Raw genomic sequence first — 19,136 nt, 5'->3', positions numbered from 1 at the left:
TTGCACATCTCTAACATTCCTAATCTAATCCTAAACCCAAGCCTAATCCACCCCCTAATGTTGTCACATTTCTTAAACAAGTTTAAGACTTTCCTAATCCAAACCAAAGTCTCCCCTCAAAAATCCCAACCACCAAGTCATGAGTGCTCTTACAAACCATAAAAGACTCTTACAAGCCCACTCATGACTCTTACATCCATCTTCCACACTCTTCCCTCTTCCACATTCATTCCTCTTACATCTCTCTTACATACTCAACCCCACTCATCATGCCTTTTAACCAACCCTTTACCCTACACTCTCACACTCACCCTCCTTGTGACAAGTGTCACCTTCCCATTGGTGCTAAACAAGCACAATCCATGTGATCCCCTTTGAGTGCATCTTAGCCCTCCTTAACCATCTCCCCATCCTTGCATCTAAGCCCTCCATCCCTCTACCCCTTGGCCTATAAATTGAATCCCATCCCAAGCCATTTCATCAACAATCTTTGAGCTAAAGTTACCATGCCCTTTTGAGAGCCAAAAGCCATACCCATACCCTTATAATGCCAATTGAGAGCTCACAAAGCTACCAATTTGCCATTACCCATCTCCAACATTGAAGCAACTTTGAGCATTTGAGCATACATCCCCAATCTACACATAGACACATCTCAAAAACAAGAGAACGAATCTCATTGAGAGAGCCTATCCATGGCTCACGTTCTCATTTGAGTTTGTCTTCTCTTTGTCTCTCTTATATGTTATGTTAGTTTAATGTGTAAATGCTTTCATTAGATTAGCATTTCTAACACATTAGATTAGTGTATACAATTAGTTTATATGGAAGTGACGTTTAAAGATATAATTTTTGTTAGAATATATTAGTGAGATGGGCTACCTTACTTAAAAACTAGAAATCTCATTATTTTATTATCTCCTTAATTAAATACTCACTCATTAATCTATGCTGATGTTATAAATAAAATCATACATTGAATTACTAAAATGCAAAATTGAATTTCAAAACATAGACTACTTCATCAGATTGATAGATAATAAATTATGACTTGATAAAGTTTGAAACTATGAAACATGGTCATAAATCATAAATGAGTCAATGAGTCAATGAGAAATGTTTAAACATAGTTTATCAAAGATGCAAATGCCCTTCAAGGGTCAAATGGGTCATCAAAATATGAGGGATCAATGGCTCATCTATATCATTGACATTTTCCTCATCATTGGAATCCAAACCAATTCCACTAGCCCCAGATGCAGCCACATCCTCCACCTCAACATCTAACAAGGCAATTCTAGATATATCTTGGACAGTCATATCCAAGTCAGAAGTCTCAGGTGGTACATCCCACAACTTCTCTGGTCCCTTCTTATATCCTAGATCCTTGCGTGATAAGAGGCGCCAGTTGTTGTGAATAAATACCAAGTCCTCTGCTTTCTTCGAACCCAACCGGTTACGCTTCACTGAGTGGATAAAGGAGTATGTACTCCAATTCTGCTCAACAACAGAAGAGCTTGCAACTTAGAGAGACAACCAACAAATTTTAAAAAATTCGCTAAGTAATTTTACAATACAATAGGAATTTAAGAGTGTTAATTCGACAAGCTAAGTGGCCATAAGAAAAGGAAAAAAACTTAAATACATACTTGTGACAAGATCTTAATGGCAAGAGGTTGGAGGTACATGTAACTTTTCCTATGTAAGCACCACCATCCAATGGCATCCAATCTACTTTGGTCATTGATTACATCAGGCTCTGCATTTTTGCCTGAGACAAAATCAACAAACTCTCTCCTAACATTTGATGCCACATCAGGATCACTAAAGAGCCTGTTAAGTGCCCTCTTATACCCAGCAACAACTTCAAGATCTATATATGGTGCCACTCTACTAGGAATAGCAAGTATCTCACTGCTATAATATCTAGGAGAAAGTGCATATGCCAGGAGGTGTAAAGGTGTAGTCCTCTTGTTCCAACGATGTAGAACAATTTTCTCCACCTTAGTCTACAAGGTATCAAGATCCTTCTCTCTCCTCTAAATGACCTGGGATGTCAAATGATGTACATGTAAGTTATCTTGATGTAGTGATAATAACTTAATAAAAATCAAAAATCAAAATCTCTCAATAAACAAGGATAAAGTATTGTATAAAAATTTAAACTTACTAATTTCATTCTTTCCAGCATGGAGTCCATGGCATCATATATGTTCCCCAAACAAGGCTCATCCATGTCGGCATACCGAAGCATAGACATGATGGGCTCAGTGAGTTCTAATGCATATTCCACCCTATTCCAAAAATCATCACTCAAGATCAAATCCTTTACAGTTTTGGCTTTTTCTGTAGCAGCTTTCTTCCATCCACCCTATTTGTTGCTAATAACCATTTGACCCAATGCCTCTTTCACCCTCACAAGTCATCTAAGGACGATTGTGTGTGAAGCAAACCTTGTTTCAGCAACCTATTACCATGTTAATTCAAATTGTAAGTTAATATGATAAGTTGATAACACAAAAATTTATGAATATGTATTAAATTTTGTAAAGTATGACAAAAAAATTAAAATGATAAATGAAGCTAAATAAAGTTTAAATTTTACCTTCAATAATTCCAAGCGGGAGAAAGTTTTGAAAATTGCTTGTGACATATGGTGGTTTGTCACAAACATTTGGATCTGCTCACCCTCCTCATACACATTTATCATCCATTCAATTTGGTTGCCCATTGTTTTCATCACCAAGTTCAAGGTGTGGACAGTGCATGGTGTCCAAAAGATATGCTCATATCGTGCTTCTACCAAAACATCTGCAACCTTACAAACTTTAGCATTGTCCGTTATTACTTGGACAACATTGTCAGCTCCCACGGACTCTATGGATTCAATGAGAAGTTGGGCAATAAAATTTGCATCCTGTACTTGCCCTTCACAATCAACCACCTTCAAAAACATTGCCCCCTTGGGGCAAACAGCAATCACATTTATTAATAGATAGTTTTTGCAATCTTTCCATCCATCAGAGACAATGCTCACCCCCGTTTGGATCCAAGAATCTCTTATTGGTTTGAGGAGGTTTTCTACATTCTTTCTCTTCTTATGCAATATGGTGGTTCTCAATTTTTCATATCCAGGGGATCGGTAACCATGATGTGCATCATTTATTGCTTTCACCATCTCTCTCCAATAAGGGGATCTCACTAGATTGAATGAAACACCATTTGTAATGAGACAACGCCCAATCTTTATGTCAGCAATTTCTCTCTTGTCATTTTCAAATGCCATATTTAATGGGCCTCTCTTGCGTGATGCAGGTGTTTCTATTTCATCTTCATCCACAAATGGGGTAGGTAGGAAGGGATGTGGTCTACTGATTGTTTGAGAGGGTGGTGTTCTTTTAACATGCCTGCTATTTGAAGAGCCGGCAACCCTTTTTTACCTCCCTCTGGGGCCCCTCACACATGGAAATCCCTTGACCTAGTGGACCTATCAAATGATGTTTAACCCAGTAATAGGAGCTTCTTTATTGATTTTGGCAAAAATTGCATTTTCATATATACCCTTCCCCACCAGCACATTGCTCGATTCTTGTTGTATACTTCCACAAAGGAGGGCCTTTATCAATTTTAAATCTTTGGGATCCCACCCCACCCACTGAACCTTGACTAATCATTCTTGGATTCTTGCAATCTATAAAAACAAATTTAAAAAATATTTCAACACTTATACAAAACTTGATAAAAATTTAGAACAATAAATATTAAAAAAAAAACTGAAAACAAACTATGAAAGAAGCAAAAGGAAGGATCAAATGCATACCTGGAACACTCGGCACTGATTATTTGAAGGATTTGAGACTCCACAAACAATCTCTACAACCTTCTCTTCAAACTTGCAAAATGGCCACATCAAAATGAGAGAGCAAAATGACAAAGCAAATGAGAGATTAGATGAATGAAATGCATATAATAGGCCTTACTTTAGGATTTGGCAAGAAAAAAAAATTCAAACATATTTTAAATATTTTTTTGGGCCACTTTTTGGCCCCACCTGCCGCAGGTCCACCTGGATTCACCCGGGTCTGCGACGGGTCCGGGCAGGGTCCGTGTTCTGGCCTGCAGGTCCGCCCGGGTCTATGCAGGGTTCGAGCAGGGTCCGTGTTCTGGCTTGCGGGTCCGCCCGGGTCCATGCTTACACAGACCCGGGCAGACCCACATGCCAAAACACAGACCCGCAAGCTAGAACACGGACCCTACCCGGACCCGCCGCGGACCAGGGCTCAAATCCGGACCCGGATGAATCCGGACCCGGATGAATCCGGACCCAAACCTGAGCTCCAAGGTCCAAATCCGACAACTTAGACGATAGGAGATCATCGTTGGATGACTTTCTCCTGATCTCTTTATGCAACACTACATATAAAGTCTTCTCTAAGGTTATTGCTATCAGGTTAAAGGCTGTGCTGGATGTTGCTATATCTAATGAGCGGAGCCGTTTCTCCCTGAACCACTCCATCTATGAAGGAGTTTTTGTAGCACATGAGGCAATACATTCAGTGAAATCTGCAAATTTAAAAAAGATGATGATAAAGTTGAATATAAGGAAAGCCTATGATGCTGTCAATAGAGGTTTTCTGTTGAAGATGGTTGAAAGATTTGGTTTTTCTCAAGAATGGTCACTAGCTGCATCTCTGCCCCTACGTTTTCAATTTTGGTGAATGGGTCTCCACAAGGATTTTTTGAGTCCTCTAATGGTCTGAGACAGGGGGACCCTCTATCCCCGTTCCTATTTATTATTATGGTAGAAGTGTTGGGGGAGATCATTTCAAACACTAAGCGGCGAGGTAGCTGGAAGGGTATGAAAATTGTGAATAGAGTTAAGCCTCTCTCACATTTGCAGGTTGCAGATGACATATTTAACTGGAGAGGCAACATTGCAGGAGGCAAGGTAGATTTGTGCGCTTCTAGATCAGTATAGTAGGGCTTCAGGTCAATGTATCAATTGGTGGAAATCAGCAATTTATCTTTTAAACACTAGCCTTAATGTGCAGCATAGCATCAGTCAAGTTTTACAAATGAAAATTGGTAAACTATCTAGTAAGTATTTAGGGATCCCGCTGTTTGAAGGTGCTTCTAAATCTCATCTATGGAAGGAGTCGGTGGACAAATGTGTCAAGAAAATGGAAGGCTGGAAGAGCAGGTGGCTCACTTCTGTGGGGAATTTCTACTACTAAAGTCAGTCAGTTCTGTGATTCCAATGTTCTCAATGATGTGCACGAAGATCCCTAAAAGATTTTGAAGACAATGGCGCATAGAATGCGAAACTTCTTTTGGAATGGGGGATGAGTAGTAGATAAACGCCCTCTGTTGGCCTGGGATCAATCTAAACAGAGTGGTGCAGCTGGACTGCGGAGCTGGGAAATCATGAATAGAGCTTTTGGAGCAAAGCTTTTGAGGTTGATATACACGACGCCGGATCTGCTATGGGTTCGCATTCTGAAAGCTAAATACTTGGATAGCTAGGAGGACAGTCAAATTCTCCCTATTTGTAAACCCCCTCGAGGTTCTGCAATTTGGAATTTTATTTTAGATTATAGAGATATTGTCACCAAACGTATTACATGGCAGATTGTTAGTGGGCAGCAGGCTAATTTCTGGGATGACTCTTGGAATGGCCATAGAGTGCTAAGGGAGGGTAATGAGCTGGAATGTTTAAGTCAGGTTATGAAATACCAATCGGGCAAGAGGGTTTGTGATTACATGGAAACTATTTCAACCTCCTTTGGGGAGGAATGGAAGTGGAAGAATGTGCAAAATCTGGATACATCAGAACCCCAAAACTGGCTTTAAACATCTTGAAATTGCGACCAATTATGAGGACCAACAAGGATGATAAATGGTGTGCAGCTAAAAGTGGGGCATATTCAGTCAAAATTGGATATCAAATGCTGACTCGGGCTTGACAAGAAGAAAACTGGCCTACAAATTTATTTTAGGGAAAGGAATGTTTGCCTGAGGCGGTTCCTCTGCGTGGCTGGCTACCAAAGGAAAGATTCTAACAAATGATAGAAGGCGAGGAGTTGGTGTCTTTGGTCCTTCGCAATGCTGCATTTATGAGGAGGAGGAAGAGACAGCAGATCACCTGCTTTTAAATTGTAAAATTACAATGGAAGTGTGGACAGTGGTTCAAAGGAAGTTAGGGTGGCATGGTCCCCTCCCACACACACTCAAAGACCATTTTTATCGCTGGCCTGCTAGGATCCCTCATTCTATTTTTTCCTGCTTGGCTGGCTACCAAAGGAAGGATTCTAAAAAATGATATAAGGCGAAGATTTGGTGTCTTTGGTCCTTCGCGATGCTGCATCTATAAGGAGGAGGAAGAGACAGCAGATCACCTGCTTTTAAATTGTAAAATTACAATGGAAGTGTGGAAGATGGTCCAAAGGAAGTTAGGGTGGCATGGTACCCTCCCACACACACTCAAAGACCATTTTTATCACTGGCCTGCTAGGATCCATTGTTTTATTTTTTCCAGCTTATGGAATATCTACCTATCTGTTGTAATCTGGGAGGTTTTGAAAGAGAGAAACAGACAAATTTTCAAGACAGGAAGGAATTGTTGGAAAGAATTGTTAAGAGTGAATCTTGCCATTCAGGAAGTAGCCAGTACAACCTCATGTAAATCAGCAATGGAGGTGTCTTTTTCCAAGTGGGACCAACGGCGTCAATCACAGTGGACGAGATTGAAATTTAGGAGGTGGGATAGACTGTCACAGGGTCTGAAGAAGGTAAACAGATCAAATGTTAGATGGAGGTAACCGCAAAGTCCATTTTGATGGAGCAGCACTAAACAATGGGGGAGCCTCAGGTCTAGGGGTGAACTTACAAGATCATGACGGAAACACTATAAATTTTGGGAGCAATAAGGCTCCCTGGAGGTTCTAACAATGTATCTGAAGGGAGGGCAGCTTTGATGGCTACCCAATTATGCCTCTCATCTAGGCTTTAATCACGTTTACTTGGAAGAGGACTCACAGGTGATCATCAGAGCTATTTCGAAACAGGGAATTGAGGCCTCGCATCTACAACCGATCATTAATGCTATATCTGATAAGCTTGATAACCCAGATGATTTTATGATTTCTAACATTTGCAGAGATGGGACCCCGGAGGCTGATAAATTATCTAACCGGGCCCTTTCTCTGCACAATGAAGGTGAGTTCAAAATTTAAGATTTGCACGAGTGGATCTCTGCACAACTTGGCCATTTTTAGTAGATGGTGGTGTCGGAGCATTATTAATTGCTGAGGGAAGATAATGTGTGGGATGTCACTTCAATTATTAATCGGTATCCTTTAATGAAAGGCCATCTACAGGAGTCAATATGGGGATTTGTATTCAAATGCATGACTGTGTAGAATTGGGTGAACCAAAGATTATCATTTGGGTCGCAGAGCAGGTGTAGAGAAGATGGAGGTTAATTTCTCTGTGACAATGACTAGCAGCAGAAAGGTTTACGAGGAGCGACAAAGAAAGAATGGATGGCCATGCTCATTCAGTTCAAATCACAGCGGGTGGTACATTCTCCTTGAGCTACTGGGAGAGAAATTCCAAAATCACTGGCGCTGGAAGAAATAGTGTCTATGATAACTGGATGGGGATTGGAATTAGGGGAGGATATGGAGACAGTAACATGGGTTGTTGAACCCTTGTTTGACAAAGAGCTACTACTGGGGCTGCCTTTGATTTTTGAATGGGCAGAACCAGGAGTAGGCACCAACATTACAAAACGTTTTACTAACAATGAAGACGCACAGAGATATGGAATTATTCCGTTTATCAGGTCACTAAGAAAAATGAAGACATGGAGAGGAATATCTGGACAAGAGGTGGGAGCCTTGGTGGAAGCTTAAAATAAAACTTCAGAAAAAGAGAGGAAGGGATTGTGCAAAACTTCCCTGTGGCAGTGCCACAGCGGGTTTGTTCTGTGCAGAAGCAACAGGCTCCGGTGATCGTCAAATTTTGATAAGGTCTTAGGAAGGATGGATAATCAATTGTAATGGCCAGTGTTGATAGCAGTTGCAGGGGTCTCCCATGGCGGATGATGTTTGGGTCTTTCTTCCAAAATAATGAGAAGGTAGGGCCAGATGAACAGGTTGATAGTGTAAACTCATAGGTGGAGGCCCATGGAAAAAAAATTGCAAGTGAAGGACGACATGTTTTGCAGATTGGCAAAGAGTGAATGCAGGGGTCTGTGCACGCATGTGGTTTTGTGGATAGCGGTTTGAACGGTGAAGGGATTTGGTTGCACGGTGATCAGTAAACGGTTTGCGGTTTGCGCAGTGAACGACGAACTCTGTGGCTGAATGTGGACCCGGCTGTAATTACAGGGATCGTAATGTAATAATTGTTGCCATCAGAATGGCAAGTATTATCATAGCTTAAAATATAATGATTAGTTCCTTGAACACACTTCTAAAACCAAAATCAAAGCTCAAAGCATGCCAACAAAATGTTAAACTTTTAAAAGTGATCAGATCCGTGTATCAATTTTACAGTATACTGGTACAATTGAGAAAATGTTTATCCAGGAAACCGGATGCTACAAAACAGTCTAAACAAATGATGGGAAAGGACATATATCTATGCCTGCCAGGAGATTATATATTCATCTATGTTGCTAAATACCTAAAAATCCAATTTAAAACAAACAGTGTATCATATTGAATCACCTGCTAAACCAAACTCGTGACAGTTCAACAAGAGATTAACCATTTGGGCCATTGATAAGTGTCATCAACAATAAAGTCAATTATACTTACTCATTTTCCAAAATAAGTAACTGATAAAAACTATTGAAAGCCCAGATGCAGGAATTTACAACTGTGAGCTTAAAAAGAGATTCAGAACAAAAAAACTACTCATCCTTTGACATACTTGTCTTTCTTGGTGGCTTCTTAATCCTCTCGCTGTCAAGTTCACTCTCAGAAACTAAGCTGATGAATCAGAATCTGATGAGCCTGATGAACTAGAATAATCATCATTAGAGGTACATTCATCTGACGTGGGTAAAGACTTTTGCTGCTGCATTATAAGCCTTGGGAAATTCTTCAAATACTGACGCAAACTGTCGGTGATACCACCAAGACCAATGGAAGTAAAGAAATTGATAGCAAACCGAGAATCCTTGAAACTGTTCTTTGGAAAAATTGAGTCCAAAGACTCTTGCAGTGTTGGATCATTCAATTTTTCTTCAAGTAGCATTATACCCAGCTGCTCTGCCAGCTCCTGAAAGAGAATCTTTATAAAAATACGGGAAGAGGAAGTAGTATCTTCCTCTGTCAGCCGTATATAGGCAAGAGAATGCCACGAGAGAGCATTTGTACCAAACAAATGAGCAAAAAACTTTGCAACATTGCGTAGCTTGTTAGTCTCTAACCTGTGTATCATAGAATACTGTTGTACAAAACACTTATCAAAACATTCCTGATAATTTTTATTGATCATACAGAACCTTTGTGCAAGAAGTCCATAATAACGGAGGTATGTTCTCTCTTGACTGCAGCATTCTAAGAGCATGATGCACAACTCCATCTCTTGACCAGGTTCAAGCTTGATCTTTAGTAGCTTATGACCAGCTTCCTCAAAATCAACACTTGACATAATTGTCAAGTAAATTGTGCGTCTTAAATTGACCAAGTCTGTCTCTGTCTCGTCCTGTATTCTCAGCGTTTCTTCATCTTCCTTCTCCTCATCATCTGAATCATCACCTGAATCATTCTCTCCTTCTGCTTCCTCGGAAGAAGCATCTCCAAGAATATCTTTCTTCAGTTTTTCATATGCTGCCTCGTGCTCTAAGAACTCGGGATCTGGCTTGAAAACATCCAAACCGGCTTCTTGATCAAGTTCATCTCCCAGGGAAACTTCATGCGTTACCTGATCTTCTTGCTCTACAAGGTCCAATTCTGCACGCACAGCTGGATGACCCTCGAACTTACCTTTGCGAATTGCAAAAAGACCTTCAATTAAAAACTGCACTCGTTTGTCAATTTCCCCCTCATGGAGAATGACTCTAAGTCTTTCGAAAATCCCATTGAGACCTTTGGGTGAAAGGTCTTGCAACAAAGACCCACATTCTTTTACGAACCCAACGGCAACCTCTATGCTATCATCTGTAGGATTCTCTAGTAAGAGGGTGAGAACTTCCAAGGCAATAATCTCATGTGCAACTTGTTGATTCACCAAATGTGCTATGAATTTTGCTGCTGATATCAACATTTGCTTGTCATTGCGTTTGTATGCCCTCTTGAGCTGCAAAACAGTTCTTCGCAACAACAGACTGCCGAGTTCTGGATACTTTGTATTTACCACAGCAAGCAAGGCAGCAAAAACATCTGTAAATGCAGGGGATGCCATTTGGGATTTCATGCAAGACCTACAAAATATACCCCTTCCGCGGATGATATTCTCTGCAAGCAACTCCGGAATGATATTCTTGATGTTGGATGCATTTACCTTGTTTACTAAACCATTGATACTCTTCCGAAGGGCATCCCATGTTATGCGCTGGTATTCCACACTACTCTTGTCCTGCTCATCTTTCACTAGTCGAGCCAGCTTGAATGGGGGAATGTAAATACCACCACTTCTTCCTAGACCCTTCACGGTCTCTCTCACAGAAACTTCGCCATTCCTATTCTGAGATGGAGAGGTAACACCAGAAATTTTCAGTTCCACTGCCTCTCTTTTCCTCTTGTTTCCAGAAGCCGATTTATCACATAATTTGTGCTTATTTCTATCAGCTGTCTCCTTATAACCATCTTTTTCTTCAAGCATGTCGCTGTTGCGAGCTCTGTCAATCTTGGGCTGCCAATTCTCAGTCACCTTTTCAGATCTCCTCATTTTTGTATATCTGTCATGATCTTCGTGTCTTGTCATGTTTCTGTCCCAATCCCTGTTTCTATCTCTCCCGGCTATACCGCGATTCCTCTCATTCCCGGGCTCCTTGAGAGAAACCTTGATTCTGGAAATCTCTCGCACAAAAGACGTATTTCTCCTGCCTGTTGCATGTTTCCTATCCACGCCATTCTCTCGCTTTCCGTATTCTTCAAACGAAATTTCGCCTACTGATAACTGTTTCCCAGACGAAAGTCTCTCCCAATTTCGCTCACAGATGCTCATATATTAGGTCTCAGCTGCAATGGCTAATTCAGATTCACCCCTGCAACATTTTTTTTCAAAACTTATCATCAAAATTTGCAAGGGTTTTTTAAGGCAGATCCATTTTTCTTAGAACCAGAGAAAGAAAGATCTAATGGACTTACCTGGGGCAAGAAGAGCCTTAATCCGCTCGCTTTACCGCACAACTGGGCACAAGAACAATCAAAAAAATGTCAATGAATCACAAGCAAATAAATGACACTTTATAAAGAATGAGCGCTAATTTTGGTAACACGTACCTGTTGCATGGAATCACAAATACAAATACTTTATTAAGAATGAGGTCTAATTTTGGCAACATGTACTTGTCGCATTGAATGCTTTTTTATTTTAAACTAGCACTCGCATCTGGAAGAGCAAAGGGTGCAAATCTACATAAGCTGGTTGTCACACATTTCATTTTTAGTTGGACATTGAATTAAAATGAAAGGAAACATAAAAGCTTGAAAAACAATTTAAATATTGTTAATTTAAAATAGTTAAATCTAGTTGTTCTTTTAGATTCATACACACTTATTATAAAACTTAAAGAAATGTAGAAGGGGAAAAGAAACAAAAAAGAGTTAAATTGGTACATACATTTTTTCCACAAAGTAATCTATTTTTGAAGAAAAATAGTAGAATATTTTCGACACTTTTCTGTTTACAAGGTAATATGTTGTTTGTATTCGAAACAAATATAAAGGATTTCAAGAAGCAAAAGTTTGGATAACATAATTTACATTTTCACAGGGGTCAAAATGCACCTCCATAATTAATTTGTTTGTATTTTTTAACAAATTAACATTCATATAAAAATTTATAATTAATTAATAAAAGTGCATTTTGGTCCCTGTATAGATAGTGCCTAACACAACAACTTTATTCATCGGGGAAAGAGGATATTGAAATGCATAAATGTATCTGATAAAAAAAGTGATGGAAGTAAACATATATCGAGTAATATGTATTAAAGGAAACTGCAAGATTTGGTCCACTTTATTGAGAGTTGTTACAATCAAGACTCTTCCTTTTGCCTAATAATTATGGATTTTTTATTTTTTATTCAATATCAATTAAAGGATATTTGTTTTCACTATACAAAAGTTGTCTAATGATTAACTCTTGATATAGTTGTAAAAGTAACAACTTGTCATTTCATTTTACCAAAATCAATTTAATTTTTAAGCATCAACCAAATTGGGATTTATGTATGGTGAGTGTCAATGACATGTATAGTGGTATTTTTCTACGATTACCTAGATATAGATGTTATAGGTAAGCTTTTTGGGTGATCTTTGTTCAAAGGTGGCCCATTGTAATTATCAAAATGGACAACCACATATAGAAGTGGTTCTAGGGGTTTACAACCAAGTGTATACACAATATCTACTACCTCCCTCAGTGATCCATTTACAAGACCCATTTGAATCCAAAGGTTTGTTGTAAAAATTGTTCAATAGCTATTGAGCCATCTACTAGGAATCAAGAAGATCCATACAAACAGCTAACCATCATACCATTTTCCCAACAACGTCAATTACAACAAACAAGAAATAAAAGGAGCAAAAAGGTTGATGCACTTATAAAAGAAGTGGTAGATCTAAAAATTCAATTAGAAAGTAATCAAGAAAAACATGACTGTGACAGAGAAATTATTGTCATAACTGCATTAATGATACTACATGAAGGTGAGTGCACCAAGATGGTGTACAAAAAGGGGTATAACTGGACACATTTCTTCTGAAATTAGGTAGACCTAAAATTGGACGAGACATTTGAGGGTCATCCACTAAAAATGACAAGATGTGTAAAACATATAAATTGTAGTAATCTAAATCTACTTTCTAAACTACTAGAGTTTTTACAAAATGGATAAGATTAGGTGGGTCAAACCCTGCACACACAAAAAATAGTTCCTAATTTGTTAGAAAACACAACATAGTTGTTTTTGTGTACAACACAAAAGACATAGTTATATTTAGTATTTTTCATATCCCTTTGGTAGGATGATATTTAAGAGTCATATCTAGAAGTTGTGTATGTTTTTGTAATTTTATGATGAGTATTTTTTTTGTTATGAATTATTGAACAAACTACATCTTGAAATTTTGGTACCTATTTGTGTGTTGAGCCTAACTTGCATCAAAATAATTGAAAATGGAAACTTTTTTATTATAAATGTGTATATAATCAAGTGTAGATCAGTAATATGTAATTTATTTTGAATTTGGTAAAGTCTATCAAAAGTTATTACAAAAATGGTAGACATATGTTTGTGAGGAATGTCAAGGCATTGGTAAAATTAATTAAAGTTTGCAATGTCAATACTGTCCAAAAAAAGAAAAATTATATGGTTAGAAAGTTAAGAAGATGTGTAAAATTATGGCGGTGATTTTAGAGATACCCACTTCACCATTAGCATATCTGATGAAGACAAAGACAAGAATTCATCTTAGAAGATGAAAATACGTCTAAAGGAAAAAGAATGCAGGGAAAACTATCTCCCAAGCCTTTGGGTCATTTCCCTAGGCTATCACCAAGCCATGACCCAAATGAGCTTTTTGGATTCAAATAACCCAATCAGGTTATGAAAATAAAAAATGCATTTAGATCATGATCAGGTTTTGTAAAACATGATTAGGTTATTGAGGGAGGGAGAGAGAGAGAGAGAGAGAGAGAGAGAGAGAGAGAGAGAGAGAGAGAGAGAGAGAGAGAGAGATAAATATTTTTAGTGCATAAACATGTATAGATAGTACGACGTAAGTTATAGAAGGATTACAAGCATAGGTAATTAACAGAGCACGTTAGTCAATTGAAGTGTACGACTTAAAGAATTATTTTGGAAACAAAATAATTACTTGATCATGTTGGGCCGACATCCTAGATGTTTACCCAAAGTTATTTTATATTTGGTCAAGCATATCAAAGCATCAAGGCTGACTAAGCAGAGATATATTAATTTGTGACATATAACTAAAGATCATATCTTGCACAGATAATGGGAAGTATGAATGTGATGCAAACTATATGTGAAGAAAGCTTAAATGATATGTAAGCCTTATGTGATGCAAAATCTGATGTATGATTAAAGAAAGTGTGAGATACAACAATAAGATAATATTGTATGTGTTAGTAAAAAGATTTGTCCTTCCAAAATTAAATACAATGAATGACTCAAAATGCTCGACTAGAAGAAAAATTACCACTAATAGTTGAAAATACTATCATGAGATTGGTATCTTTCCTCTGAATTGAGAGGTATAGTTCCCTCTTAGAAAGATATTCAAAGGATTTAAATGGCCGATTATGTCTTTTACCAGAAGACACAAAGGCTTTCTAGCATTTACCCATCACTATGGGAGAAATGCAATTATAAGATTTATAAATTGGACAATGAGGAAAGAAAAACAAACAAACAACCACAAGTCCATCTATCCAATCTTTCACATCACAAGGGAAGTGCAAAGAAACATTATTTTATTCTGCTAACTATGAATGATAATGTAGAATTCCACCCAAAACATGAAAGAAATAACTATATAACCATTTTCAATCCAAGAAAATTGCACTCTTTAGAATTCGATATATGAAACTCTCTTTTATTTTAGATGGATAACAAAATAATAACAATATCTTTTTATTTATGTCATTACAGTCCAATTATAGAAAAATAAAAATAAAACTTCTATTCCTCGTTCCTATTACAATCACTGCCCATAAAAATGTATCCTCTCACTCCTATAGTTGCAAAACTGCCAGTGAAGAGAAGAAACCCCATTGTGTAGAAATCTTCACAATAAATAATAGTTTTCACTTGCATTTTGGTACTAGTAATCATTTCTTGATAACAATTTTAATCATTCTCATGAATAATCTGTTCTTCTTATCATTTTACAAATATTTAATATTTGAGCCATTTCAAAGTTGCATATATGATAACAGACATATTTTCAAAATTTAAAATTAATCCCATATGCATTCTTGGATAGGTGGCATATGCTGGTAACAAATTGTTGTCATGATCTTGTGAAATTCATTGGTAGTTTATATACTACTACACTTAAATAGTCATAAAGTTTGATCTCTGATGAATTGTACAAAACAACTAGGAGAGAATTGTAGGCCTACTTCCAGTCCCCCAATTTTATGCTTCCAAATCAGCCCCATCAAGGAAATCTTCCATTGGTTCATTTTTCTGGTTATCGTGTTGTAGGATTCATCTTTTAAGAAGACTGCATTTGAAAGAAGCATTGAACCTTAATCTTAATTCTCAAAGTCTAGGAAGTTTAGAATTATGAGAATTTTCAAAGTTCAAAAGTGAGTTCAGATATTTAAAGTTTTAAAGTTCAACATCTACAACTTGAGAAAGAAGATTCAAAGTTCCAGTTCAGGATTTGGGGTTCAATTTTAAAAATAAAATTGCTTGTGTCTAAGAAAGATTTGATTATAAGAGAAGAAGCTTGTCGAATTGGTTTTTTATTTGGTGCATTTACTAGATCTTTCCATGGTATTTGTTAGAGACACGAAGATTCTTTTTTTTTTGCCATATCATTTGCTCAAGTCATGTATTCCTTTATCATGCGAGCAAAAATACTAGTTAAATCATATCAAGATTTCATTGCAAAAATTGATCCAATTGCTTTGCTAGTATATAAAGTTGTTCGAGAAAGTTGCAGATGTGGTCCTATTGTTTTGGTTTCTCTATCTACTTACTTAACTAGTAGGATGGATTTCCAGTTGCATAAATTGGATCCTTATGCTTTAGTTATTCCATGTTCTATCTTACATCCTAATGTAGCTTCATGATTAGCGCATAATGCAAATGTAACATATTCAACATTCAAAAAAACATTTCCACTATATTTCTCTTTAACATTTGTACCATTTTTTATTCTTCATCTTCAAAATTTTATGGAGTCTCCTACGAGAACATGTTGGAATGCTACTAAAGGGGTAGTGCGATCTACATCATTTCTATCAGCATTTGTAGGACTATTCTGGGCAGTTATATGCTTGCAACGAAAGGTTGTAACAAGAGATCACAAGCTTATTTATTGGTTTGTTGGATGGATTGTTGCCTTGTCTATTCTTATAGAGGAGAAGAGCAGATGAAATACAATGGCTCACTTTCTCAGGGGTCTTCTCAACCATTTTCTTGCTAGTAGGATAAGCACTGGTGGACTATCTCTGAAACTTGGAGCTCCATATCCCTATGTTGACATTGTAAACTATAGACATGCTTTGAGTTTACAAGAATAGAACTCTAAAAGCTCAACCACGTATCTTTCAATAGGAGAGAATTTAAATCTGGAGGCTTTTTCAGGACTTTGACTGACATGCATATCATACTGGCATACATTTAACATTTTGAGGGCAGCAACTATAGTTGAATGGCATTTACATCACATTTGTTGGGGCAATTCGAGAATGCCAATGTTGAATATTGTATCCAGATATCCATGGTTCCTTATGATTCTCTTGCACAAATATTGAGGAAATGTATGTGACCAAAAGTGGTGAACTCATGCCATTGTAGAGACAGTGAAGAGATGGGGATGTGTTCATTGGGTTAAAATATATTTAGAAGTCGACACCCAATGTCAAAAATTAAAACATGGAAGAGTAGGATAAACATGGACATGTTAGTGTAGTTTGTCGAAGCTAAACATTTCTAACAGAAACTACCATTTGTAAAGATGCCCATTCCTTGATTCATACACGATACACATTACAGAAATTTGTGAAGCGACGGGGAGTGGTCAAGGCATGTTTATTCTCCAAATGTGATGAGATAAACATGTCTATTGAACCTGATATGTGGATAGGAAAATATCACCAAAGTTTATTCAACTTTTCAAAGATCAAATGGATCCTGATATTCTTCTTGAAGGCCCCAATGGACAACTTTGGCTTGTAGAATTATGTTGCACAGGCATAGTAATGACTTTTGAACATGGCTGGAATAGCTTTGTATCTAACCATAACATAGAATTTGAAGATTTCTTAGTTTTCACTCATACTTGGAAATTCCATATATTTGGAAGAAGTGGTTGTGAGAAACAACATGGTTTCCTTGTGAAAAATATTGAATCTCGAATGGAAGAAAAAGATAATATGAATAATGTCCAAAGCCCTATTTGTTTTGAAAATAATCTGCTAACTGGCACCAAAGACAAGTTCAAAGAAGATAGCATAGATACAAGGAATCTAGCCATGCCATGCACTAGAATACAAGATGATAAGACACACAGATCTGTCACAAGGAAAAGATGTGAAAGAATTGATCAGATTGCCCAAGATCATTATCCCAGTCCATCAATGTCAGTATCAACTGCTAATCCTATAGATTATACAAATATACTAAAAATAGGTGGTTCCATCGAAGGGACAGATAGTCTGAATCGTACATTGTCATCTCACAAAAAGGAAGTGAAGCTTGAAAGCAGTGAAACTAAAAATTTGTGATTATTAAATGGTTTATGGAGAGGGAAGAAATGAAATGGATATCCATATCAAGGAACTTACGGATAGAATAAAGAGACCATATTTCTGGGTTGAAGCCTTTTACACATCTTTACAGATGGTGACATAGATTTTTAACTTACTTTGCAGTTATCATGTCTTAATGCAGAAAAGGAAGTACAGGCAGTGTAATGTTTGAACACAACTATTACCAAAAAAAGGGGCAAAGTATTCCAGGCCAGTCGAATTTTGGACATAAAGAGTCAAAGAATCCCAATAGTGCCAATATTCAGAAGATTATTGCAATACTTCGAGGAATCTTTTACATTGAATCCATAAAGATTGATACCATTAAAATGGTCAAGGTAGTAAAATTTAAAAGAATAGGATTCAAAAAGACTGAAAATAGATTATCATTGAGAAACAATTAAAGACTTGGATGAGAAAGAATCGGGTATATTGGTAATTGAAGGGCCATGAAGATGAAAAGGCATTAAATAAGGAATTGGATGATGATACAAGGGGTTCTTCTTTTTTTGCAAGAGTAGGTATTGTTGGAGTAGAGGGGAGGGCATTTAGTTTATGTATTTTTATTTATGCATGGGAGATGGACATTAAGTTTTTGTAATAGATTTGGCTATAAATTGCAAGCAAATATAATCAAAGGGTTGTGTTTGTTGTGTTCAAAAAAAGAAAGGTTTTTTTGTGAATCATAGTATTTTCCATCACTTTTTCTAATTACTTTCAATCGGAGTATTGTTATAGTCAATTTTGAACACTTTCTTGCATTCTTATTCAAATAGTGAATGGTTTGTAGATCAGAGTATTTTCAACTGTTTGTATTGAAAAGATTAGAATGTTTAGTCTTCTTTTATTTCAATTTCATTGCACTTACATAATTTACGTTCACATTTCATTACCAATGTCAAGAAGTCATAGGAATTGTGAGTTCTTTGTATTGGCTAGGTTTAGGAACTAAAATCTTCTTGAGTTAGTTCTGTCTAGGGCTAGCTTGGTTTTGCTCTTCCATTCTCGGGTTAAGAATGTACCCAATTAGTTTAAGAACTTGTAAATTCATTGAATATCACTTGATAAGGGAGTTGTACCTTTCAATTCAGAGGAAATCTATCAACCTAAAGATAGATTATCCAACTATTGGTATTCGATTGTTCTTTCAGATTTGGGCATTTGAGAGTTAAATTAAAAAGAACCAATCTGTTTACCAACAATTTTTTGGCAACTCTGCTAGGGACTGTAGAAAATAAGATTAGTGTTAAGTTTTTCTTTCTCAGTTTATTATTATCTCTATTGCCTGGAGATTGGTGATTCTATTTGTAATTCTCAAAATTTGTGGTCAGATAGTTTAGTGCTTTCATTTTTAGAATTTAAGGTACCTTGCCTAGAATGGAGGTTGGTGGCTCTATTGAAGAAATTTTCTTGAAATATTCAAAAAATTTAAAAGATTGGATTCT

The 19,136-nt window shown here is 37.1% G+C and overlaps 1 protein-coding gene and 2 pseudogenes across 1 annotated transcript; 1 reads left to right on the top strand and 2 right to left on the bottom strand.

Annotated features, from left to right (window-relative positions):
• Window positions 1–1,055: 1,055 nt before the first annotated feature.
• Window positions 1,056–3,681, bottom strand: LOC149580695 (uncharacterized). Its single transcript, XM_089814480.1, has 4 exons — window positions 2,606–3,681; window positions 2,171–2,467; window positions 1,650–2,048; window positions 1,056–1,497 (listed from the first exon to the last, which is right to left on the bottom strand). The coding sequence occupies exons 1-2, from the start codon at window positions 3,284–3,286 to the stop codon at window positions 2,423–2,425; spliced, it is 726 nt and encodes a 241-aa protein (XP_089670606.1). The 5' UTR covers window positions 3,287–3,681; the 3' UTR covers window positions 1,056–1,497; window positions 1,650–2,048; window positions 2,171–2,422.
• A 5,068-nt stretch (window positions 3,682–8,749) lies between these two features.
• LOC149580694 (uncharacterized) lies at window positions 8,750–11,454 on the bottom strand (annotated as a pseudogene).
• Window positions 11,455–15,765: 4,311 nt separating this feature from the next.
• On the top strand, window positions 15,766–16,461 carry LOC149580693 (uncharacterized; annotated as a pseudogene).
• Window positions 16,462–19,136: the final 2,675 nt, after the last annotated feature.

Source organism: Cupressus sempervirens, chromosome 1, assembly GCF_028749045.1.
Source record: "Cupressus sempervirens isolate cs-2001-9-10 chromosome 1, ASM2874904v1, whole genome shotgun sequence".
NCBI classification, from domain to species: domain Eukaryota; kingdom Viridiplantae; phylum Streptophyta; class Pinopsida; order Cupressales; family Cupressaceae; genus Cupressus; species Cupressus sempervirens.
Note: the sequence above shows the minus strand (reverse complement) of the source record. Positions and strands in the feature narration are given on the sequence as shown.